The 23289-nt window shown below is 44.0% G+C and overlaps 1 protein-coding gene across 1 annotated transcript in view; it reads left to right on the top strand.

The window, feature by feature from the left end:
* The first annotated feature begins 9494 nt into the window (after nt 1-9494).
* LOC129404804 (multimerin-1-like) overlaps nt 9495-23289 on the top strand; it is a 53461-nt gene continuing 39666 nt past the window's right edge. The window contains exon 1 of the mRNA XM_055137486.1: nt 9495-10476. Within this exon, the coding sequence (XP_054993461.1) occupies nt 9902-10476 (575 nt within the window). The 5' untranslated portion in view covers nt 9495-9901. The remainder of the gene's footprint in view (nt 10477-23289) is intronic.

Below are 23289 nucleotides of genomic sequence, written 5' to 3'. Positions count from 1 at the left end.
TTGTACCCTCACTGTGACACACTAATTAAAAAATAAGAATTAAAAAAAATTCACCTTAATTTGCATACAAACGTTAAAGATGAGAAGAGTTTTAGCTCTGAACAACGAAGATAATCAATTATAAATACATATGTAACTATGATAACATATATACACATACCTAGGATTTGGAACAATAAAATTATTTTAAATTATCAAACTAGTTCAACAATGCAAATTACTCACATTTTTATTTAAATCAAAGATATTGGAATTTTTTTTAAATGTTACTTTTTTGAGGCTTATTTCAAGTTCATTAATTTTACATTTTTATAGCTTTTTTTTTTTAATTTTTTATTGAGTCACCATGTGGAAAGTTACAAAGTTTTCAGGTTTAAATCTCAGTTATACGATGCTCGAATACCCATCCCTTCACCAGTGCTCATATTCCACCACCAAGAATCCCAGTATAGCTCCACCCCGCCCCCCACACCCCTAACCCCCCACGCCCCTGCCCCCCCACCCTAAGCCCCCCCCCCGCCTGTGTAACTAATAAATTTCACTTTACTTTCATTTTGATTGCATACAATATTTCAACAAAACTCACTATTATTGTTTGGAGAGTCTCTCCCCTAAAGTCAGACCTGCTGAAAAGGAAGCATTAGATAATTTGTTTTCCATTGCTGAGGATGAAGAGGTATGAGGTCGAGTGAGCTTTTTTAAAAAATTTTTTATTAGTGAATCACTATGAAGTATAGTTACAAGCTTATGGACTTTTGTGTTTGCATTTCACTCATTCAGTGATCGTTTACCCATCCCTCCACCAGTGCCCATTCACCTCCACCAATGATCCCAGTCTCCCTCTCACCCCCCACCCCATCCCCCACCACCCCACCCTGCCTCTGTGGCAGGGCATTCCCTTTTGTTCTCTCTCCTTTTGGGTGTTGTAGTTTGCAATAGAGGTACTGAGTGACCATTGTGTTCAGTCTATAGTCTATTTTCAGCTGGAATCTTTCAACCCGAATGGGTCCTCCCGACATCCTCTACTTGATGTTCCCTTCTCTATCTCAGCTGCCTTTTTCCCCCAGAATGTGATGCCAGTTTCCAAGCTGTGGGGCAGACCTCCTGGTCCTTATCTCTACTACCCTTGGGTGTTAGTCTCCCGCTCTGTAATCTTATATGATATTGAAATTTTTAATGCTCAAATTAATCTTCTAGGGGTAGACACAACAGAAAGTTACCCCTATTACTATAAAGTTGGTTATAACTTTAACATAAAATCTTACTGAATAATATAAATGCATCATGTATTCGTATGTTACAAGAATATATGCTTTTTTGTCGTGAAAATTGATACAGTTTGCATTTTAACTTTTCCAGATCTTAAGTATTAATTATAATAAAAGCATTAAATTAATGCTCTTAACACTGTATCACTGTATCACTGTCATCCTGTTGCTCATCGATTTGCTCGAGCAGGCACCAGTAACGTCTCCATCGTGAGACTTGTTACTGTTTTTTGGCATATTAAATACGCCATGGGGAGATTAAATAAATGTCACCATAAGAGAGAAACAAATTCCAAATCATACATGACTGTTATCGGGGCTGGAGCGATAGCACAGTGGGTAGGGCATTTGCCTTGTGACGTGACTATTATCTGTGGTCTGTGCACAGTGCTCCACACTCAGCTTAAGCAAAGGTAAGATCGAGAATAGGTGATATTCTAACCTGCACGCCGGGGTTCTAGTCTACAGAGGGAGGATTCCCCCAGAACCATTTCTTTGTGCCCCTAGGACTGGCGTCCTCCTTACTCTGTTGAGTGTTGGAGGAAGGCCATGCTTAAATTCCTTGTCATGAACCCCTCCAGCTTCAATGCCAGACCAAGAATTTTTAACACACAATAGTTTGCCTAGTTTAAATCTCTTTAGCAAAGAGCCTTGTTTCTCTCCAGGCTCATCATATAGAAACAGGGCAAGTGCATGCAAGGGCAAAATCTTAGGGGTCATCTTAGAATTCTGTATATCACTGCTCTAAAACTGAGCTTGGAAATACAAGAAACCAGAGAGAGAGAGAGAGAGAGAGAGAGAGAGAGAGAGAGAGAGAGAGAGAGAGAGAGAGAGAGAGAGAGAAAGAGAGAGGGAGAGGGAGAAGGAGAGAGAGAGAGGTGCTATAGGTGAATTCATAATTATTGTTACAGCCTCAACGTCCTACTCTCAGTAATTTATAAAATAGAAATTCAATAAGGACCAAAATAACAGTATCAGTCAGCTTGACTTAATTGATACTTTAAAAATACTCTACTCAGTATCTGCAGAAATCATAGTTTGCTAGTGCACAGTAGACATTTAATAAAAGACACTGTTCCTGTAAATTTCAATAAAATTTTTGAAAGATTCAACACATATGAAGCATGTTCAGTGAACAAGTGGAAGTAAACCATAACACAATAACAAAAAGATATCACAGAAAGTCTCTAGATATCTGGAAACTAAATGATACAATTCTTAATAACACATGGGTGAAAGAAGATATAAAAAAATAAAAATATAAAATATTTTCAACGGATAAAATAATTAACATGAAATTTGAGGAACTATATATGAACTGAAGACTTTTCAATGCTAAGTACCCACACAACAAAAGAAAACTTAAGCTAGGGAGGTAAGTGCATACAAGACTCAGAATAAGCAATAAAAAATAAATAAATAATAAAATAATAATTGCTGAAATCCATGAAGTTGAAACGATTAGTAGAAAACTCAGAAATAAAGGATATGGCATTGTTATAATCTACAGATATAAAACAGATAATAAGAAAAATATTTTGAACAACTTCCTGCCAGTGATTTCATCAGTGCAGACTAATGTATTAATTCCTTGAAACATCAATTATCAAAAAGCTCTGAAGAAGAAATCAATACATAACCTGAATTGCCCTTCATTAATTTAAGCAAGAAAAAAACTGAATTTAAAATTACAATTTCAGGGCTGATGATTGTCAAACGGTATCTAATTACAAGTTTAATATTCTCAGTTTGTTCTAATAATTTAAAATGTTCCTCCCCCTCCCTAGGCAGGAGTGAAAGTAAAGCCAGTAGGATGCCAGCCTTATAGACGACCAAACGCGTCAATCCTTGGCCATCCCATCTAGTCCCCTGAGCCCTGCCAGGAGTGACTCTGAGCACAGAGACAGGAGTAAGCCCTGGGCACAGACAGGAAACCAAAACCCAAGAATGTAAAATATTTTCCCATGTGTTCATTGGACATCTTTCTCTTTTATTTTACTGTGTGTTATTCAAAGCGTTTGGTAATTTGATTGTTTTCCCTTTGTATTAATTTCTCAGAATTTATTTTGTATTCCAGATTTGTAATTTGCCCAAATACTGAACTTCCTTTTAGACAGGTGAATGGCTGCTACTTACTTTTTTTTCAATTGTGCTTCAGATAAACTGGAGCTTCAGTTTTGAAAAGATTCAGTATATCAATTTTTATGGATTATGTCTTCTGCTATCAAATAAATAATTGCCTTTCCCAAGATCAAAAAGACCTTCCTGAACTATGGCTTTGGATTGCATGCTCCAACTGTGATATACTGATTTTGGATTTGGGGAGTAGCCATAGCACAGCGGTTGGGCATTCGCCTTTCACGTGGGTGACCCATGTTCGATTCCTCTGCCCCTCTCGGAGAGCCGGGCAAGCTACCGAGAGTATCGAGTCCACCCGGCAGAGCCTGGCAAGCTACCCGTGGCGTATTTGATATGCCAAAAACAGTAGCAATAAGTCTCACAATGAGAGATGTTACTGGTGCCCGATCGACCAAATAGATGAGCAACGGGATGACAGTGACAGTGATTGGCAGTAAAGGTCCTTTGAAAAGTGTCTGTAACTACTTCTTTAGTCCCTAACACGGACAAGAATATTTTATATAACAAAACTGACTTGGTGTTTCTGTCCAAATTGGGCAAGCATTTTTTCCTAGACTGTGTCCTTGCGCTGTTTACTTCTCTCTCCACCAGCCCCGCCCGCTCAGTGTGGGATAAGACTTAACACGAATATCTAAGAGTTGCCGCCTTGCCTCTGTCCTCGGGCGAGGGGCCCACTAACCACAAGTTCCTGCCCATCTCTGCACGGGCGGATAAGGCTCCCCAGCGAGGGGCCTCTTTATCCGGCCCCCCAGGCCCACTTCCCCAGGACTCTCGGGTGGAGACTTGCAGTTCCCGCCCAGCCTGTGAAATTCTTCAAACCAACCAGCCCCAGTCCCCGCTGGAGCAAAGGCAGCAACATGGGAATCGCCAGCCCTGCCCTGTGGTGGGGCAGGGCCCAGGGGCCAAGTGGGTAGCTCACTGGGAGGCGCATCTCTCCCTCATCTCCATCCCTGCACAACCCACCCCCCACAGGCTGTGGAACCTTCCTCTGGCCACCCCGCACCCTGCCTGTTTCCTCTGCCCCTGAGTGTGGCCCCTTGTGGCCTGGCGTCCTCTGCCCTGAGCTCTGAGGACCTGTCTGAAGGGCCCCGACCCCATGTGACAGTGCACCCCCACCCGCTGCCTTGTCACCCCAGGCCCCAGCTTGAGAGCCTTCCTCATCAGGAGGAGGAGAGGAGATTGGAATCCCCTCCTGACGAAACCTTGTGAGAGATTTCTCCCTTTACTCGGCAAACGCAGTTTTCCCACTTCCCTGGTGAGTTCTTTCCTGCCCCCAGACTTCCTCAGGGTGGAAGACAACTACCCAGTCCTTTGCCCCGTCTCCAGATTTTGGATGGGGTCCGGTGGCTGTGACTGAGGGGAATGTCCTGTGAGGACCTTAACTGCTTCCCTGTGGGCCGCTGACGAACAGGACAGAGACATCTCACCAGGTAGAAGTCTCTACTCTTTACCCGGGCTTCGCTGCCGGAGACGGATTAATAAACCAGTTGTCCCTAGAGTGTTTAATGGGAGTAAAGAAATTACTGACTAAAAAGTGTTCTTTCTATTTATCAGTTACACAGGCGGGGTGGGGGGCTGGAGGGGTGGGGGGGAGATGGGGAGGTTACTGTGATTCTTGGTGGTGGAATATGTGCACTGGTGAAGGGATGGGTGTTTGAACATTGTATGACTGAAACTTGAACCTGAAAGCTTTGTAACTTTCCACATAGTGATTCAATAAAAGAATAAATGAATTTAAAATAAATAAATAAAAAGAAAGAAAAAATACACATAAGCATTAAAAAAATAAAATTACATAATAAGAATTAAAAAAAATGTTCTTTCTAGGCCAACCATTTTTTAAAAATTTTTAAAAAATTTTTAGTGAGTCACTGTGAGATACAGTTACAGACTTACAAACGTTCATGATTATGCTTCAGTCAAACAGTGATTGAGTACCATCCCTCCCCCACCAGTGTTCCCAGTATCCCTCCCAGCCCCCCACCCCTACCCCCCACCCCCCACCCCCTGCCTCTGTGGCAGGCACATTCCCTTTTCCTCTCACTCTCCCTTCGGGTGTTTCGGTTAGGCCGGCCATTTTATATGGTTGGTTGTTTCAAGATTTTTATTTTTGCCACTGCTGTTGCCAAGTTGTCAAATTTGTTGTCAAGAATAAAACAATATTATTTCTTGCCATGGTGTGCAGAAATGGAAAGATACCCAAATGGGGAGGAAGAAGAATTATTAGACCAAAAGCAAATGTGTAATGACATAAAATTTCCCCTCTGAAATTTTAAAAGCAACTTGATCCACTAGATGCATATTTTTGTTTCTAGGTAAAAGATAAAATTAAAGCAAATGAAACAAATGAATGTAAGATAACTTCAAATGACTCCTCAATATGAATACAAACTTAGCTGTTTACTATTTCTTTTGGGGAGACAGTGAAATTTTTCAAAGTTGAACATAACTAGGACAAATATTTGTTCTTTCCATAACTACTGCATTGTGCTGAGGCAATTTAGTTTCTTTAAGCTTAATCTTCTTATCTTTTTATCTGTAAAATGAAATAGAATATTTGTTTAGAATTATTGGGAAAATTAAATGACATGCCAAACTTAATTTTTCTAGCACTTCATATGGCTTATCAAAGGCACACAAGTCCCCTTCTCTCTCCTCCTTCCTAGCCATTTTACCATATGCTCGTAAATTCCATTTATCCATATACACATTTAACAGCTTTTGAATACCATTTAATTAACAAAAAATTGGAAAAGGCTTAAATAATTGTGCATTTTGTATTGGGGACTATACCCAGTGGTACTTAGGGCTTATTCCTGGCTCTGCACTAGGGAATCACATGCTGTGTACCCCTAGGACAGGAGGGTTGCTGGGATTGAATTTGGCGTGGCTGTGTGTAAGGCCAGTGCCTTACCTATTCTATTTCTCTCTACCCCTACAGTGTTACTTTATAAATATGGGTTAAATAAAATCTTATTTTAAATATTCAAACTATTTTAAGAATGTCTTGGAGAAAAGGAAACTGCTAACTGTATTAATCTAGTGGAAGTTACTAAATAACACTAACACATTACAAAGACAGGCAAATCTTACAGCTATAAAATGCTTTTAAGTCATGCAGAGCATACTCTACAGTGAAATCTGCAATCTACATTTACTCACGCTCACATTTATCTTTATTTCAATTTAATAAAAATTTGTCTATTCTAGGGATACAAAATTAATTCATGTGCATCTTAAGTGAAAAGAATAAAATAAGTACATCATTTCATCACCAGAAATAAATTATTCAATATACATATTCATTATATACGAATGATACAATAAAAACAACATAAAAACCTCATGATACCACAGTTATATGAATAGACTCATGAATTTTATAGTTTCTTAGAAAATAATTAAAAGTGAATAAATAAAAATTAATAAAAGATTATTCTATGGGTAATAGGGGCATACCAGAACAATGGCATCCAGGAATAAAAACAGTTCTGAAAGCATAGGATATTTTTTATTTTATAATAATCCTAGGATATTTCTAATTTTGTTTACTTATTTACTTTTAGTTTTGGTTTCATACCCAGGAATGCTCAGGGGTCACTCCTGGCTCTGCACCCAGGAATTGTTCCTGGTGGTACTCAGGGGACCCTATGGAATACTGAGGATACAATCCAGCCAGCTGCATGCAAAGTAAATGTCGTACCCATTGTACTCTCTCTCCAGCCCTTAACCCTAGGATATTTTTTAGAGTAGCTAGAAGAAAGGACAATGTATGCTTCAGGCAGGAAGTCCAGCAATATTATTTTTTCTAAATTGTGTCTTGACGAATAGTAAGGTCTCAGGAAGAATTTTAGGGTTCACTTCTGATTGTTTCTGGAATACAGATAGATATTCTGTTTTTCCAGTCAAAGAATTCTCCATATACTTAAAACCATCAGGTGAACTGGAAGTTCTCTGGGAGTAGCAGAGCAAGATGGCTTAGTGGGTTTATAATAAGCTAAGGAACTTTTAGCCTTTTAATCACAAAGTCTCTTGTAAGCTAAGATGGCAGTAATCAAGGTCACCACTGACTAATGCTTTACAGGAGGTGAAATGGATAGCTGAGCTCAGCTCAGTTTTGTTACCATAGAGAGGCATTTGTTATCTTATCAAATCAATGAGTAACACATTATCACTTCAATGTCCTAAAGGAGTCCAAGTTTTGTTTTTCAAATAGACTGTAGAAGGGGGAAAAAGTTATCTCTGTCATTATTTGGTTGTGTCTTAAACTTTTCAGAATGCTCATGCATCTCTTTTTTATTAAATTGAAAGGGATGATTTTTAAACTATAGAGTACAGTAACAGAATTCTCACAATGCAGATGTTACTGGTGCCCGTCACAAATCAATGCAACAGGATGACAGTGACAGTGTGATACAGAGTATATGGAGAGATTTTAACTGGGTTTTTCTGACTTACCATTCTGCTTCAATCCAAATTAATTCCCTTTGTCTTTTGCAGATCAAGAACCTATAAAATGTGTTTTGCAATAATCTAAATTATTACCTGTTGTTAGAATCATGCAGTTTCATCACTCTTCTTAGTAACCTCTGCTGCCTGCCTTGTCTCAGCTGACTTTTCCCTGAGTTCCAGGCTCTGGGATTGTTCTGACGTAGAGCTGAGAAGCAGGAGCTTTGCTCTCCTTCCTAATGGGAGCTCCAGCTCCTGGTTATTAGCATGCATTAGCTTAAATTGGGCTTCCCAAACTAGGTGACTTCCCAAACTAGGCGATATAAGTCCCAGGAGCACTGGAATAGGGGCAGGAGTAGCCTCCTGTGCAGTTGGGGGATGCTCTCCTCAGTTCACTTGAAGGAGGTCGATTTCTACAGGGACACAGATTTTTTTTTCTTTTTGTCTGAAAGGGGAGTTGTGCCCGGATGCATTGGGAAAAGGCCTCAGGTTTAAATCATCTTATCTTATGTACTTCTTAGACATCAGCGAGGTGTTTTTACATGTGAGTGCCAGGAAGAGATTTACAAACCAGTAGTTAGTAACTCAAAGATAAATTAGACTGCTTCAAATCCTGGTGTCCTATACCCAGGGTTAGGAGCTAGAGTAATACCTACAATAATAAAAGCAAAGAGGGAAAAGCTTTTCAGGTTTCCAGTTCTGAAAGAAAACTGCATATTTAGCAAGTGTGTAATGCCTAACAAAGGAGTTACCAGAAAAGTTATTTAGAGAGAAAACTAGTCTTCAGATTACATAGAGGAGTAAAACAATCTGAGAGTCAGCAATACACGTGCTTTCCTTTATAACATCAGCACCTCACTGAAGCTTATAGGGGGTCTGGATAATTGCTAAATAAATGAAGTTAGTTCATGAATGAAATTTTACAATTTTTTATTTATATATGCAATGACTTGCCTATGAATTATTTTTTGGCAGTTGGAAAAGCTTAATTAAAGTCCAAGAATTAGAGATTTGCAAGAATTGTGGAATCATAAAACTCATGAGGTATATCTACCGTAAAAGACAAATATGAAAATCTTTGATCAATTTAACTTCCTATTTTCCAAGACTCTTATATAGTCATACTTCAGTAAAAATATAATAAAAGCATTATATATAGGATTTCATTTTAATTTATTTCCATGTGACTCCACTTTTCTCCATCTATTCCTTAGTAGTAAAATACTAATTACTCTCAACCATGACAAGATAAGGATTAGGGAAAAAAGGAAGTAAAAATTTCTATTTTAACTCTTTAATAATGATAAAGTCTTTATCATAAAGACTTTAATAAAGTCGTAGAACATAACTCAAAGTGTGTGCCTTTTATGTCTGCATAATTCATTTGCAAATACTTTTCTTTTTTGTTATAACATGATTATTAAGATTAGCTTCAAGCAATTCTATAGCTGAAGTACATTTATAAAATATAACCACATATTTATTTTTTAATAATTCAACCTGTGATGTATGAAAATGCAGAGACCACAAAAATAAGTTTTTATTATCTATGTATATGCATGCATATATCCCTCTGAACAAATAGTTATTCTCTGGATGGGAGCAAGTGGAAATGTGTCCCCAAATTATTTTCACAATATCCTTAGAGAAGAACAAAGTGCTAATTTCCCAGTTCAGCCCATCCCAACAAAATTCCATAGTCCCTGTCATCAAAATGACATTTTCTCTTCAAAATAAGCAACACCTAAACAAGAGAGAAAAGTCACTTCATGTTTTTCTAGTTGATCGTTCTGATAATAATTTGCCCTTCGGTCTGTCAGAGAACCTTCACTGCTCCCATAGATGCATCCTACCAGAGGTCATAGATCACACAAAACCGACAGAAACAGGAAATCAAACTTCCTGAGTCCACTGCAAAACAGAAACCTGTTTCCTCTACACATCTCAAACTGGCCAAGTTCTCGCTTAGTGGACTCAGTGTGGAAGCAACTGTCAAAAGGGTTGGAAGGACTTTTGCACCTTCTACTGGGCTCCAAACCCCCGAGATGGAGGGGGCAAGGCTACTTGTCCTGCTTTCTAGTTTGTGGAGTGGAGGTGTGGGGCTTCACAATGCGACACATAGTAGGATTACAGCACCTGAGGAGGGAAACTTCCAGAAGAACATGGCCTCAACTTCTTACACCTTGAATCAAAGTCTCCAACCGCTGCCAACGACTCACATCATGGCACCTGAGGCAACCCAGACTCCTGAGGGAAGAGCTTCTGAAGACAGTCTTCTAACATCAACTTCGCTTCCCACCAAGCCTGAAGAGCCTCCTGAATTTAGGAGGAACCAAACTCAAACCCACCACGAGAAGACACCAGAGGTGCAGACTCCTGCCCCTCTGAGCAAATCCAGTGTCCAGCTGACACCCAGAGCAGAGTCACTTGTCCTTTCTAATTCGACATTGGAATTCCTTCAGAGTTTTGCCAGAACGTCAAGTCAACAAGCAATCTCCCTCAACTCCACCCGGGGCCTGGGAAACCGAGCCCCCCGGCAGACATACCTCAGCAGGGGAGACAACCCCGGAAGGCAAAGAACCAACTTTCAAAAGTCCAGTTTTGAAACGACTCGAGGAAAGTAAGACATGTTACTTTCTCTTTTCCCCTCTAACTATACGGGTTATAAAGAGCACACGCACAGCTAAACTAGCTCACTTTCAGAAAATGATTTCATGCTCAAGATGGAATTGAATGGCATTCCAGTTAGACAAGGTAATTAAGTGTTGCCTTGTTTAATAGAGAAAAGATGAACAAATAAAAGGCAGCAATTTTATTTTAATTGGAGTAGTCAAAGTCACTTTCAGAGGCACTTGTAACAGAGAGTCACAAACAAATGACACATCACCACAGTAATTGTTTGTACAGTTAATTCAACTCAAGGGTAAATTGATTGTGCCCATAACTGTGTCAACAGTGTGAAAGGGAAAAACATGCTAATATTATTATAATATTATTGAGACTTGAGCAGATTTTTAAAATGGGATCCCCCGAAATTGAAGAAACTACCTTTATCAAGCACTTATCAAGAAGAGCTAGGTTGGAATCCAGGCTAGGTTAACTTTTTAACTCAGTAACTGAACAAATCAATTGATCTCTTCCAACCTGCAGGAGTTTCTTAGCTTCCTCATATATAAAATACACATTGATACAGAGAACACCAACAGAATGCATCAACTTTGTAGGGTTGAAATATTAGATTCAAATGGATAGAATGTGTTTAGACGCAGGCATCTTACAGAACCGATGTTCAAGAAATCAAATTTTACTAGTATTGTTATCTTGAACATGCCATGATCATAAAGGTGATGAACAGGAAGAGAGAAATTTTTAGAGGGATTTTGATGTAAAGTTCAAGAAAATTCTATTTGGAAGTCATAGAATAATTGGAGTCAAATAGTGAAACAGCACTTAAAAGAGTATCATTAAACAGACTTTAAAAACAACACAAATAAAAACCACCCATGAAAAGTGAAGGGCAATTCCTTGTTCTTTTAATGTTCAGATTTCTCTGTATGTTCAGAACAGTGGCAGTTTAGTGTTATAAAGCCGTGCTTTTCAAGTACCTTTTGCCTATTGTGCAATAGTTATAGGACGCATAGTAATACCTCAGGAGCTTAACTGAGGTAAGCATTCATACCGATTATATAAAATAAGTCATTTATAATAATAGTGAATTTTTCTCTATTCACTGTTGTGCTAATACTATTGTTGACAAAGAAAGAATGCAAGTATAGAGGTTCAGTTCAGTGTATTTGAGTTATTACAAATGCATTCTTGTCATAGTTAAAGGTTACAGAACTTTTTAATATGTAAATACATCAGATTAAGTTAAAAACATATTCCCTGGGTAGAATTTGAAACAATCCCAATTTGCATAATAAACACTACAAATTTAGAAAAAGTTTACCTTGAGATTGGTAGATTTTTATCTATAACAGATATTTTATCATGTAATTTAGTCCTCATGTAAAAAAAAGAGGATTTTGTCTATAAAATAATACCAATGCCAATTACTGAGAACCTAAGTCACTCAAATGGTCATTTCTATTCATCACATTTTGTTAGTGTTTGTCATTTAATTTTTAAGCCAATTACATAGAACTCTTGGGCACTTGAGAAATTATTATGAAACATTTAGAGATATCTGTCAAAAGGTTTTTCACAGAATAAGTAACATGATTAAAAAGAAGGGGAGAATTCAAATAAAAATGTCACTTAAATTTCATATAGCACATAGAAAGTCTATAGTTGGAGTCAAATAGTAAAACAAGTGAGTTATAGTAATAGTGAATTTTACCCTGTTCACTATTATACAATACTATTGTTGGCAAGGGAAGAATGCAAGTATAAAGGTTCATTTAGAATTACATTTAGGCTTAGTAATTAATAATCAAATACTCATTTCAAAATGTTGGCTGGCTCCTTCAACGGTCTCATTCTCAAAATCTGAGCACCTACTAAATTTCTTGCTGATTGTTTATTTAGACTTTATTTTGTGCCTAGCACTTTGCTAGGATCTGGAAATGGGTGAGATTTTAAAAATAAGAATAGTGCTTGCCTCCAAATAATGTCACATGGAACTATAGCACCAGCATATCTGACAGATGTTTTCAAATTTCATATGTACTCAGAGGGAACAGATTTTTAAGGTATAACCTGCTACCAAACAGACCTTTATCCATGAAATTTCCAATGACTCAAACTTGATTTTAGATGCAAGTACCAACTGCACCTAGAAACTCCCCAAACTGAGTCTTGGGGAGTCCGAAATTCTCTTTTGGTAATCCTCTTCATAACGTCTGAGATGCTCAGGGGTTACTCCTGGCTCTGCACTCAGGAATCACTCCTGGCGGTGCTCAGGGGACCACGTGGGATGCTGGGAATCGAACCTGGGTAGGCCGCGTGCAAGGCAAATGCCCTCCCTGCTGTGCTATCGCTCCAGCCCCAAGTCTAAGACTTCTTATTCATTACGTCATGCAACTAATTATGGTGTTAGAGTAAAGTTAACTCTTATGGACCTAGTACTGATGCAAAGAAGGATTTTTAATAAAGTCACTTTATTTGAAAAGGGCTGGAGCGATAGCATAGAGGGTAGGGTGTTTGCCTTGTATGACACCAACCAGGGTTCAATTCTTCCGTCCCTCTGGGAGAGCCCGGCAAGCTACCAAGCATATCCTGCCCGCACAGCAGAGCCTGGTAAGCTTCCCGTGGCATATTCGATATGCCAGAAACAGTAACAAGTCTCACCATGGAGACGTTACTGGTGCCCACCTGAGCAAATTGATGAACAATGGGACAACAGTACTACAGTGCTACCCTATTTGAAAAGACTAATACAAAAAACTTCATGGGTTAATTCTTGGTACTGTTAGTGCAATGAACATATACATGCATTCAACTATGTACATATTGTAACTAATCATTTCCATAACTCTACTAGGAATATTCTAGCACTCTTGGGGGGAAGGAGGGCTCCCCAGTGTGCCAAGCAAGGGTCTCTCCACAGCCACAGATCCATGAGCGATGACTCGGGCCTGAGGGTTCGCTGTCCCCGGCGTGATGGTGTGTTGCTCTGTCCCAGTCCTGCTACGGCTGGCGGCTGGCGTTGCCTGATTTCCTGGGCTGCTGAGTCACGTGGGGCCACTCCCAGCCCTGAGCTACCTTCCCTGTTATCTTTTCTTTGCAGAAAGATGACACAACTAAGGCCCCTCCCTGGGTAAACACCAGGTTAAATATCTAAAGCCAGAGAGGATGGCATCAGAGGGCTCACTCTCCTCGCCAAGCCTCCCGCGGGCACAGGCTAGGGCTGCCAGTGGGCAAACGCGCCTGACCACTGAGCTCCCCGTCTGGTTTCTGAGTCAGCTGCAGCTGGATTCTGCCCCCGCCGGCATCCGGCGCCTGCTGTGTCCCCAGCTCCGTCTTCCTCTCAGCCCCGTGCTGCACCCTGACGCTTGGTTCCTGCCTTTGCTCCCCTCGTGCCCCTCGGAGCCTCTCTCCTCCCCACCTCCTCACCTCTCTTTTCCTGCTCTTTGTTTTGGGGCCACGTCCAGCAGTGTTCAATGGGCGACTCCTGGCTCTGCACTCGGGGGTCACTCCTGGAAGGCCTCCAGGGAACTAGATGCCGTGTCTGGGGTTGAAGCGGGTCAGACACACTTAAGGCACGCGCCCTACCTGCAGTGCTACCTCCCCGGCCAGAGCCTTCTTGTCCTCTCATTCTCTTCTTTCACGCTTAGTAAAAATGCATTCAGAAAACTTTCTCAGGCTTTCGGTATCCCTCGTGTTACTACTGTTCTCTTTAATGCTGTCACTGCACTCACAATAGTGTGTTATAATTGTAGTGGAACTGTGACCTTGCATCACGATCATGATATCCCATTCATCACCGATTTCTCGGGCGGGCTCAGTAACATCTCATTTTGTCCTTTCCCTGAGATCTTAGAAGTTCATCTCGACTCGGCCCTCCTAACGATGTTGCACTGGGGGCTCTTCAGGGTCAGGGGAATGAGATCCAGCTTGTTACTGGATTTTGCATATGGATACACCATGGGGAGCTTGCAAGGCTGTCCCATGTGGGCAGGAAACTCTCAGAAGACTGCCAGTTTCTCCCAGAGGGAGAAGTAGGCTACAAGACATTGCTCTAAGATATCGTGTGGCCACTTTGTGGCCACGCGCTTCTGGGAGCTTGCTTTTAAGTCTCTAGATGTTGGCCGTTGATGGGATTACACACAACTGGGTTCCTCTGCCGGTACCTTCATGCATGAGGCCTGTCCGAACGTGTGGAGAGGGGCCTCGAGCATGGCTGTGGTTGGTTCCTGTGGTCTTCGGCCGCTGGGAGCTCTGCTTGGGGTGGGGAGGGAAGCTGGAGCCCAACCCCTCTGAGGGGCCCCAGGGAAGACAGCCAGGACTTCGGGCAAGAGACTGTCTGCATCACTCTCTTCTGAGAGCTTGCTTTTAAGTCTCTCTGGATGTTGGCCGTTGATGGGATTACCTTGCATATAGAGAAATATTTTCTGTGCTTGCAAACTCTGACTCCAAGTAGGCACCCAATGAAAGTTTAGTAAGCAAAATGTAAGTATAGATTGGTTTGTGGGAATGTCAAGAAGTTTTTTCAAATAAATCATTTCATTTCTCTCTTTAAAAGAAATCTGATTGGGATTCCTAGAGGAAGTTCAGGGCAGAGCCTTCTCTTGGTACTTGTCTGCAGCTGAACTGGGTTTGGTCCCTGGCATTCCATCAGGTCCAGGAGTTGCTCCTAAACTCAGGTACAGGAAGAGCACTACCATAGTGAGCACTACCAGTATGGTCCTGTCTCTAATTTACCAGGGATAAACTTTGTGATGTTTTTGTTGTTGTTATCTTTCTCACTGTTCTTGCTATCTCATAGTTGGTTTTTGGTTGGTTTTGTTTTTTTCTCTTTTCTGTTTTCGCTCAGAGTTGCTTTTGGCTCTGCATTCAGGGCTCACTCCTGGTGGTGCTCGAGGAACCATACATTGTGCCAGGGCTCGAACCCTGGTCAGCCATACGCAAGGCCAAGTGCCCTACCTGCTATACTATCTCTCAGGCCCTCATAGTTATTCTTACTAGAGGAAATTATTATGCATATAGGATTTCTCTGGCACATCCCGGCCTCCTCTTGTCCTTTCTGTGTTTTAGCAGCGCAGGAACTTCTGCATGTCCCAGAGTGTGGTTGCTGTCTCACAGCACGCCTGTTGGGCAGTGACTCAGCAACTTGAAACAGGCAAGATAAAAAAAGAAGAAATTAGGCTTAACGGAATTGTGCATTGAACATTTATTTTCTGAATATATGCTCGCACTTTGCTGTTGTTTGGGAAGAGCCTATACATAGCAGTGTCAAAGAGCTGTCACCGCGGGGACCCCATCCTCAAAGCCCTGGAGGGGAGCAGTCCACACAAACACTGATACTGAACGAAAATGGTGCAAACCCTGGGCACGAAGCGTATCCAGTCCTAGCGGAGGCCAGGAGGCTCTGCGTTGCCCAGGGTGAAGCGAAGCCTGATAAAGATCATGCTTTATCATGACATCATCATGGTATCATCAACCCACCGGCTGCTTGACCCCTCCCACACTCCCAGCCGGGTGCAGCTGTTCTCCAACCGTCACCTGCTGCGGAGAAGGAACCTGCAGTTCACCCTTGACACCCCTCTCTGCTCTTGGCCCCCTCACTCTAGTGTTTAGGTAACAGGGAGCATCTGTGGAGCCGGGAGGAGAGCAGGAGCCACCGTCCTGCTGTCCCCACCTGGCCCCCTGGGCAGTGAGCCACCCCCTGCGCCAGTGAGGCTGGACGGGTGAGTCGCCAGCAGCCCTGTGGTGAGGGTGAGTGTCGCCCACTGGCACTACTGCGTGGGGACTGGCTCCCACCTCCCGAGTCCCGGAGGAGCAGCGGGACTCAGGCTGCAGCCGGGACTCGCCCCTCCTGACCCCCACAGCTCTCAGGCCTCCGCCCCTGCATAGCTGCAGGAGGCCATGAGCAGTGAGTGACCTTCGAAGGCTTTGCTCGGGGCTGGAGCCACAGCACAGCGGGGAGGGCGTTTGCCTAGTGAGCAGTGACCGGGTTTGATCCCCGGCATCCCACATGGTCCCCGAGCACCGCCAGGAGTCATTTCTGAGTGCAGAGCCAGGAGGAACCCCTGAGCATCGCTGGGGGTGACCCCAAAAGCAAACCAAGCAAACAGTAACGTTTTCTTTGCAGAAACACAGGGGCGGAGGGAGAGACACACCCCAGAGAGAGAGGGGGGACCGTGTACGAGAGGGAGCAGCTCAGAGACTGAGAAAGCCCAGTGGCGCTGGGGACCGGTGTCGGGATGCATCTTCTCCCGGGTCAGAGAAGTTGACCTGGGTATTGTCCCGGGGAAGGGTCCCGGCCTTGGTCAGACCCCTCTGCAGCCTTCTACACCCCTGCGAGCGGCCCCGTCCTGAGGGCGTGCACCCTGCCCGGAAGGGCATTTCCGCACTCTGAGGGCTCAGCGCTGGCACCTAAATGGGGCCTGCTGGGCTGAGGACCATGCGGGTCCACCTAAAGCAAAACAGAACAAAACCGCAGGGCTGCCTGGAGCCAAGTTCCGGAGGGAGGGGCCCGGCCTTGCACCGGGCACGGAGCTGGAACCGCCAACAGCCCCGAGAGCCTGGAGTCCCCCAACACTGCCCACTGCCCTGGCCCAAAGAACAAAGAACAAAGCGGCCAACCCACTCACCCCAGGGCCCCATCTACCTTCCCGTAACTGCTGAGCCCTGGAAACCTTGGGGTGGGGGGCGGGCCGGGACTGAGTCCCTGGAAACCTGAGCTTTGTAAATACTGTCCTATTCTTAGCCTAGGAAAGTGCGAAAGGAGCTCAATAAAATTGAGAAAAGAGAAAAAAACATTTTTTTTTTAGAAACATGACCCATTATTGTGTAGATTTAGAGTTCAAAGCAGAAATCAAGGCTAGAGCTGTATGTTTGGGAAATACACTTTTGTTGGTTTCAATGGAAAGAGAGTGGGGCAGGAACGGGGTAGCTCAGCTTTCCCACTTGTTCCGTTGTTTCATTTTGTTTAGTGTTAAAATGGTTAGAACAGTTGAGACCTGGTAAAATGACTTTAAAGTGACCAGAAGAATGGGTTGGGGGACAGTGCGGGGAGAAAGGCGACCGCCTTGTAGGGCCTTGTAGGCAAGTAGGGCCCAGCTGGGCAGCCCGTGTGGTTCCCTGAGCCCCCCCAGGAGTGATCCCTGAGCACAGAGCCCTGAGCAAGCCAGGAGCACTTCTGGGTGCGGTGCCAGAAAAGAAAAAGGCAGAAGATAAATGACGGTAGAATAGAAAACAGAACAAATATTTGCTATCTGATAATATAATTTCTTTTAACATTTATCATTTTAGTAGTATCTTTTGTTTTTCAAAAAGCCACATAACTTTGCTTCATGTGCAGACAGGCTGCTTCATTGAGCCAGAGCAATAATTCAGCGTGTTTGGGGTCTGCCTTGCAGGTGGCTGACCTAGGTTCAACCCCTGGCGTCCCAGAGGGTCCCACCCAGCACCCCCGGGAGTAATTCCTGAACACAGGCCAAGGAATAATCCCTGAGCATTGCCGGGTATAACCCAAACATCAAAAACAAAACAAAACATTTAACAACAGGAAACAACAACCCCCCAAAACAGACAACTTAAACATAATGAATTGTTCTCAATATATTCATGGAACCACTTGTAAAAAAACTAAATATTTTTAACTGCAAAAATTGGTAAAGTAATTCTGCCTTCATGCTATTCAATTATTTGAATATAAACAACCAGGAGATTTTACTTTTTTTTTTTGCTTTTTTTTGGGGGGGCGGTCACACCTGGCAATGCACAGGGGTTACTCCTGTCTCTGCACTCAAGAATTACTCCTGGCGGTGCTCAGGGAACCATATGGGATGCTGGGAATCGAACCCGGGTTGGCCGCGTGCAAGGCAAACGCCCTCCCCGCTGTGCTATGACTCCAGCCCACAGCCAGGAGATTTTAGATGTGAAGGATCTGGTGTACTCTTGCCCCCTGCTCAGGTCGCTGGTTACACAATGCGCTAGACTGAGCGTTAGAAACAGCAACACTTGTTTCTAGCAGCCCCAGACTCTGGAAACCTAGTGCCGCTTGCCTGAGGGTGGGTGAGGTCTCCGCCGCAGACCTCTCTATGCTCGCTGTGTCTGCACAGATGCAGGGGGTTCTTTGATGGGGCCCTGATCTTGGGCTGGGTGGTTTTCCTTTGGGAGGGGGCACCAGGGATGCTCCGGGCTCACTCCTGGCAGTGCTCAGGGGCCCATATCCGATGACGAGGATCAAACCAGGTCGACCCAAGCAAAGCAGACGCCCTCCCCACTGTCCTCTTCTTCCGAAGCCCTGCCCTCTTGCACTCTTCTTCTAAACGCTAGTCTCACCTCCAGCCTCTGCAGTCCGGGGGAATTGATCCACTAATATTCCATTTTTAACGTGTACGCTGCAGTCATTTTCTTATTAGGTCTAATTGCATCTGAAGTGGCTTAAACCCCACAGAGATGGTGCCAGGGATGATGTAGTACAGTGACGAGGGAGGTGGGTTGCTCGTGGCTCCCCCAGGGTCAGTCCCGGCACCTCACATGGTTCCCGAACTTGCCAGGCTTAACACATTACTGCCCTGGGTAACCCTGCACGTGGGGTTTGGCCTACGACGATCCTACAGAAAACACCCTTTAAAGAGGGATTTTCGAAAGAATCCTCTTTGGCATGAAATGTGTCTGCTCCATTACTGCTAATGAAAATTAATACCAAACAAATACATTCTGCGTCTCATTTTTCCCTTATGAAAAGCTTCCTTTGATTTCATGGTTTTGCTATCTCTACACAGTAAATCGCTGCTGGACATATTAAGATTCAGTTTCTTACATGCCAAAAGTTACCGAGCATTTACATAACGAACTTATATAAGTTTAAAGGAGAATGCTGACATAAAGTTTAAATGAAAACTCTTTCAATTTTCACACCCGCTGTTTTTTTTCTGTAGAAAGAAAAATGTGTTATTTAAAAAATTGCTATTTGGGAAACAAAACGTTAAAAGCATTTGTTTAAAGAAACAACCTAAAACATCACACTGTTCGCCTGCCTTTTAGGTGGTTTTGTAATCTGAGCACTGGAGAAGGCTGACATCTACTGGAGTGGAAGCAATTTGCACTGTCCCTGGGTGTGCACAAGTTGGTGTGTGTGTTGGGGGGCGGGGAGTGGAGCAAATAAATAAATAAGTTAGTGCACCCCCATAATACAGAAAGGGTAAGGCTGAGTCCAGTTGGATCCCCAGGGCTTCATCTGGTACCCTTAGCACTGTCAAGAGTGAATCCTGGGGCTGGAGCTGTAGCACAGCAGGGAGGGTGTTTGCCTTGCAAGCACCGACCCGGGTTCGATTCCCAGCATCCCATGGGGTCCCCCAAGCACTGAGTAATTACTGATACAGAGCCAGGAGTAACCTCTGTGCATCGCCGGTGTGACCCAAAAACTAAAAAAAAAAAAAAAGAGTGAATCCTGAGCACAAAGTCAAGAGTAAGCACTGTGGGGAGTGGGTCAAAACCAAAACAAGAATTAGGTAACATGGAAACACCAAAGCAAGTTAAAGAATCGCTGCTTATAGAGTACATAGGTTCCACCTCTCTGACTCAGTGCGGGTCATTCGAATGTGCTGCCGCTGGCTCTGAAGCTTGGTATAGAGATGGTAAAGCACCCGCGCCTGCCCTGGCATGGGGACACACGTGTCTGCGTGCCCTAAAGCCCGACCAGCGTGCATGGCATTGCCCCTACTCGAGAATTGGCAGCTCGGGGGCGTTTGTAGCCCCCTCGCACCAAAACTCAACCCACTGTGCCCAGGGTGAAGAGCAAAACCAATGAGGCTGATGACAAGATTTTTAATTGCGAAAGCTGGTAAGTAAAAGTTTTTTTTAGCCTAAATTAACCAGAAAATTAAAGTAACATAAATTTCGTCTGGAAAGGACCAGAGTATGTGATTGCCTTTGAAAATTTGTTTTACGTGATTATCTTATAAAGCAAATTCTTTCATTCCATTTAAAGTATCTCCTAGGGTTTGAGAAAGGAGGGTCTGAGCGACAGGACAGCTGACAGGGCGCTGGACTCACCTCACACACAGCCCACCTGGGCTCCGTCCCCGGCACCCTACACTGTCCCCAAGCTCTGCCAGGAGTGACCCCCTGAGCACAGAGCCCGGAGTAAGTCCTGAGCACTGTCAGGTCTGGCCCCATGCCTGCACCAGCCCCCCCAAAAAAAATTTGAAAAAGGAGTGGACTACATAGATTCACTAAAAAAAAAATGAATATGAAAATAATATTTTGTTCCAAGAAAGACTTACGGAGACCGTCACGGTGAAGTGAGTTGTGTTTGGGGCCACAGTGTGTCCACCCGAGAGGCCGGGCACTGGGGGACTCTTGGACTAGCCAGGAAAAAACAGGAAACAACTCGTGCCTAATGTCTGTACGGTTTACATATCCCGCCCCAGGAACCGGATAACGGGGTTCACGAGGAGAGGGTGTGAGAATGATAGGGAGAGGGGAGACACACACACACACACACACACAGACACACACACACACAGAGTTGAGCAAAAGCTACTGTATTGTAACTCCACAGCGCTGATGGATGCTTAGGCTTCAGTCTACTTGCCTCATGGCCTTAAGGCAAAACTAAAAGTATCTAGTGGCACCTGGGCGAGCAGGGGAGGCAACAACAGATATCCAGGAGGCTGATCTTAAACCACAAGCCCACCCCCAGAATGTCAAGTCCTGTCTGTCTGTTCCTGTCGGCTAACCATCCTGCTCTTGTAAAAATGTCCCAGTCCTCCGGGGCTTGAAAAATGGCTTTCTCAATATATTTATGGGAATGTTTGACCCGAGCTACAAGCTTGAAGGCCCCCTCTCCACATTTCCATATCAGTAATCCTCTTACTAGATCTCCGCTCTCTTCCACTTGATTATTTCTTCCTTGTCATTGTGCATCCATCCTTCGGACTACTTTCTCCTTTATAACTGGTGAGCTGTAGGTAAACTTTAGTCCTCCAATAATTTAATAAGGTGTTTTCATTGTTAGTTTTATTTAAAATAGTTTGGAGTAAAGATTCTATGATATGTTCATAACTCTACAAGTATGGAGACATTTTCAATATATTTGTTTGAAACAGGTGAGAACAAAATTGGTAATTATAGTCTTCTGTGATGGTTTTCTGGAAATTGTTATTGATCTGATACTTCTACGCAATCGTGGTTAAGATGCATTGATCAGGGGGCTGCAGTGATAGCACAGCGGGGAGGGCGTTTGCCTTGCACGTGGCTGACCCAGGTTCGATTCCAGCATCCCATATGGTCCCCTGAGCCTGGTCAGGGGTAATTCCTGAGTGCAGAGCACGAGTGACCCCTGAGCATCGCTGAGTGTGACCCGAAAAGCAGAAAAAAGATGCATTGATCAGATCATGAAGGAAATGCATATTTGGGGCTTAAGGAGCTCAGAGCTCGAGGACATGCCTTGCACACAGAAGGCCTCTGCGTCCATGTTCCCCGATGCACAGCGTTTGCAGCTCTGGGGGCCCTTGTCTGCTGCTATGGCCTTGTGTCCACTGAGCACGGCCTCGAACTGCCCTGCTGATTCCCCTAATCCCTGCTCGGAGCGGTACCACGGTCCCCAATGGGAAAGCATTGTCACCAGGTGAGCGTTGATGGAAGTGACCTTGACCTTGAGCAGTGCTCAGGAGTCCCCCTCTCCATTTTTTGAAAGCTTGATTCTAGGTCCAAAGAGATAAGCAGGCAAGGTGCTAGCTTTGAGCACGGCTGTCCCGGGTACAACTCCCGGTACCGGTCTGGTCCCCTGAGCCCCGCAGGAGGGATCCCTGAGTGCAGAGCCAGGAGCGACCCCGGGCAGCACAGGTGTGGCCCAAGATGGGCTTGTCTCTGAATAGGAGGCGACTGTGAATCCACAGGTGTGGCTCCTTCTGGCCTTCCCCACCCAGCCTCCTACAGCTCATCGCTATTGGCAACAGCAGACGTGTGGTCTGCACTGGACCAGCTGGTTCAGACACACGGCAGTTCTGTGAGGGAGGCAGGTATGGCACATAGAGGGGGAAGGTAGCCAGGAATGATTCCTGGGTCCGTGTCTGCACGCCTGCAGGAAGGGCGCTCACCACTGCACCCACGAGCCACCCAGTGTGTCACGTGCTTCTTCCTGGGGGAAATTCGCCCTCGTCTTGTTTCACTGATTCCGGTATCTCCAGCCCTGTTACCTCTCCTCCTTAATTTAACAGTAGGAAACAAGGACTATAGGTGCAGGTACATTCTGTTCATCTGCCCCACCGAAAACAGAGGCAGGGCTGGGTTGACAGCACAGTTGGTAGCGCGTTGGTCCTGCTCTTGGCTAACCTGGGTTCGATTCCCATAAGGCCCTTGAACCCACCAGGAGTGATCCCTGAGCACAGAGCCAGGAGCAACTCCTGAATATCATCAGGTGTGAATCAGAGAGAGAGAGAGAGAGAGAGAGAGAGAGAGAGAGAGAGAGAGAAATCTTCCCTATAAAAGTGTGCTAAGTTTTTGAAGTCCCAAGGCTTGCTCTGTTCTGTCCCATTTTCCTTATTGCTCTGTGAATTCCTATGGTCATCTCAACAAACAGTGATAAGAATCGGGTGGGAGCAATAGTGAAATAGTGAAATAGGGCACTCTCCTTGCACGCAGCACACCAGGTTTTATCCTGGGCGCCTGCTGGGCCCCCTGAGCCAGCCAGGAGCAGAGCCCTGAGGAAGCCCTGAGCATTGCCAGGTGTTGCCCAAAACCAAAACCAAAATGAAGAAATTATAAGAAATAAAGTCCTAAAACTTTCAATTCATTTAGTCTCCACCCAGTCATG

This window comes from Sorex araneus, chromosome 5 (assembly GCF_027595985.1).
Source record: "Sorex araneus isolate mSorAra2 chromosome 5, mSorAra2.pri, whole genome shotgun sequence".
Taxonomy (NCBI): domain Eukaryota; kingdom Metazoa; phylum Chordata; class Mammalia; order Eulipotyphla; family Soricidae; genus Sorex; species Sorex araneus.
Note: the sequence above shows the minus strand (reverse complement) of the source record. Positions and strands in the feature narration are given on the sequence as shown.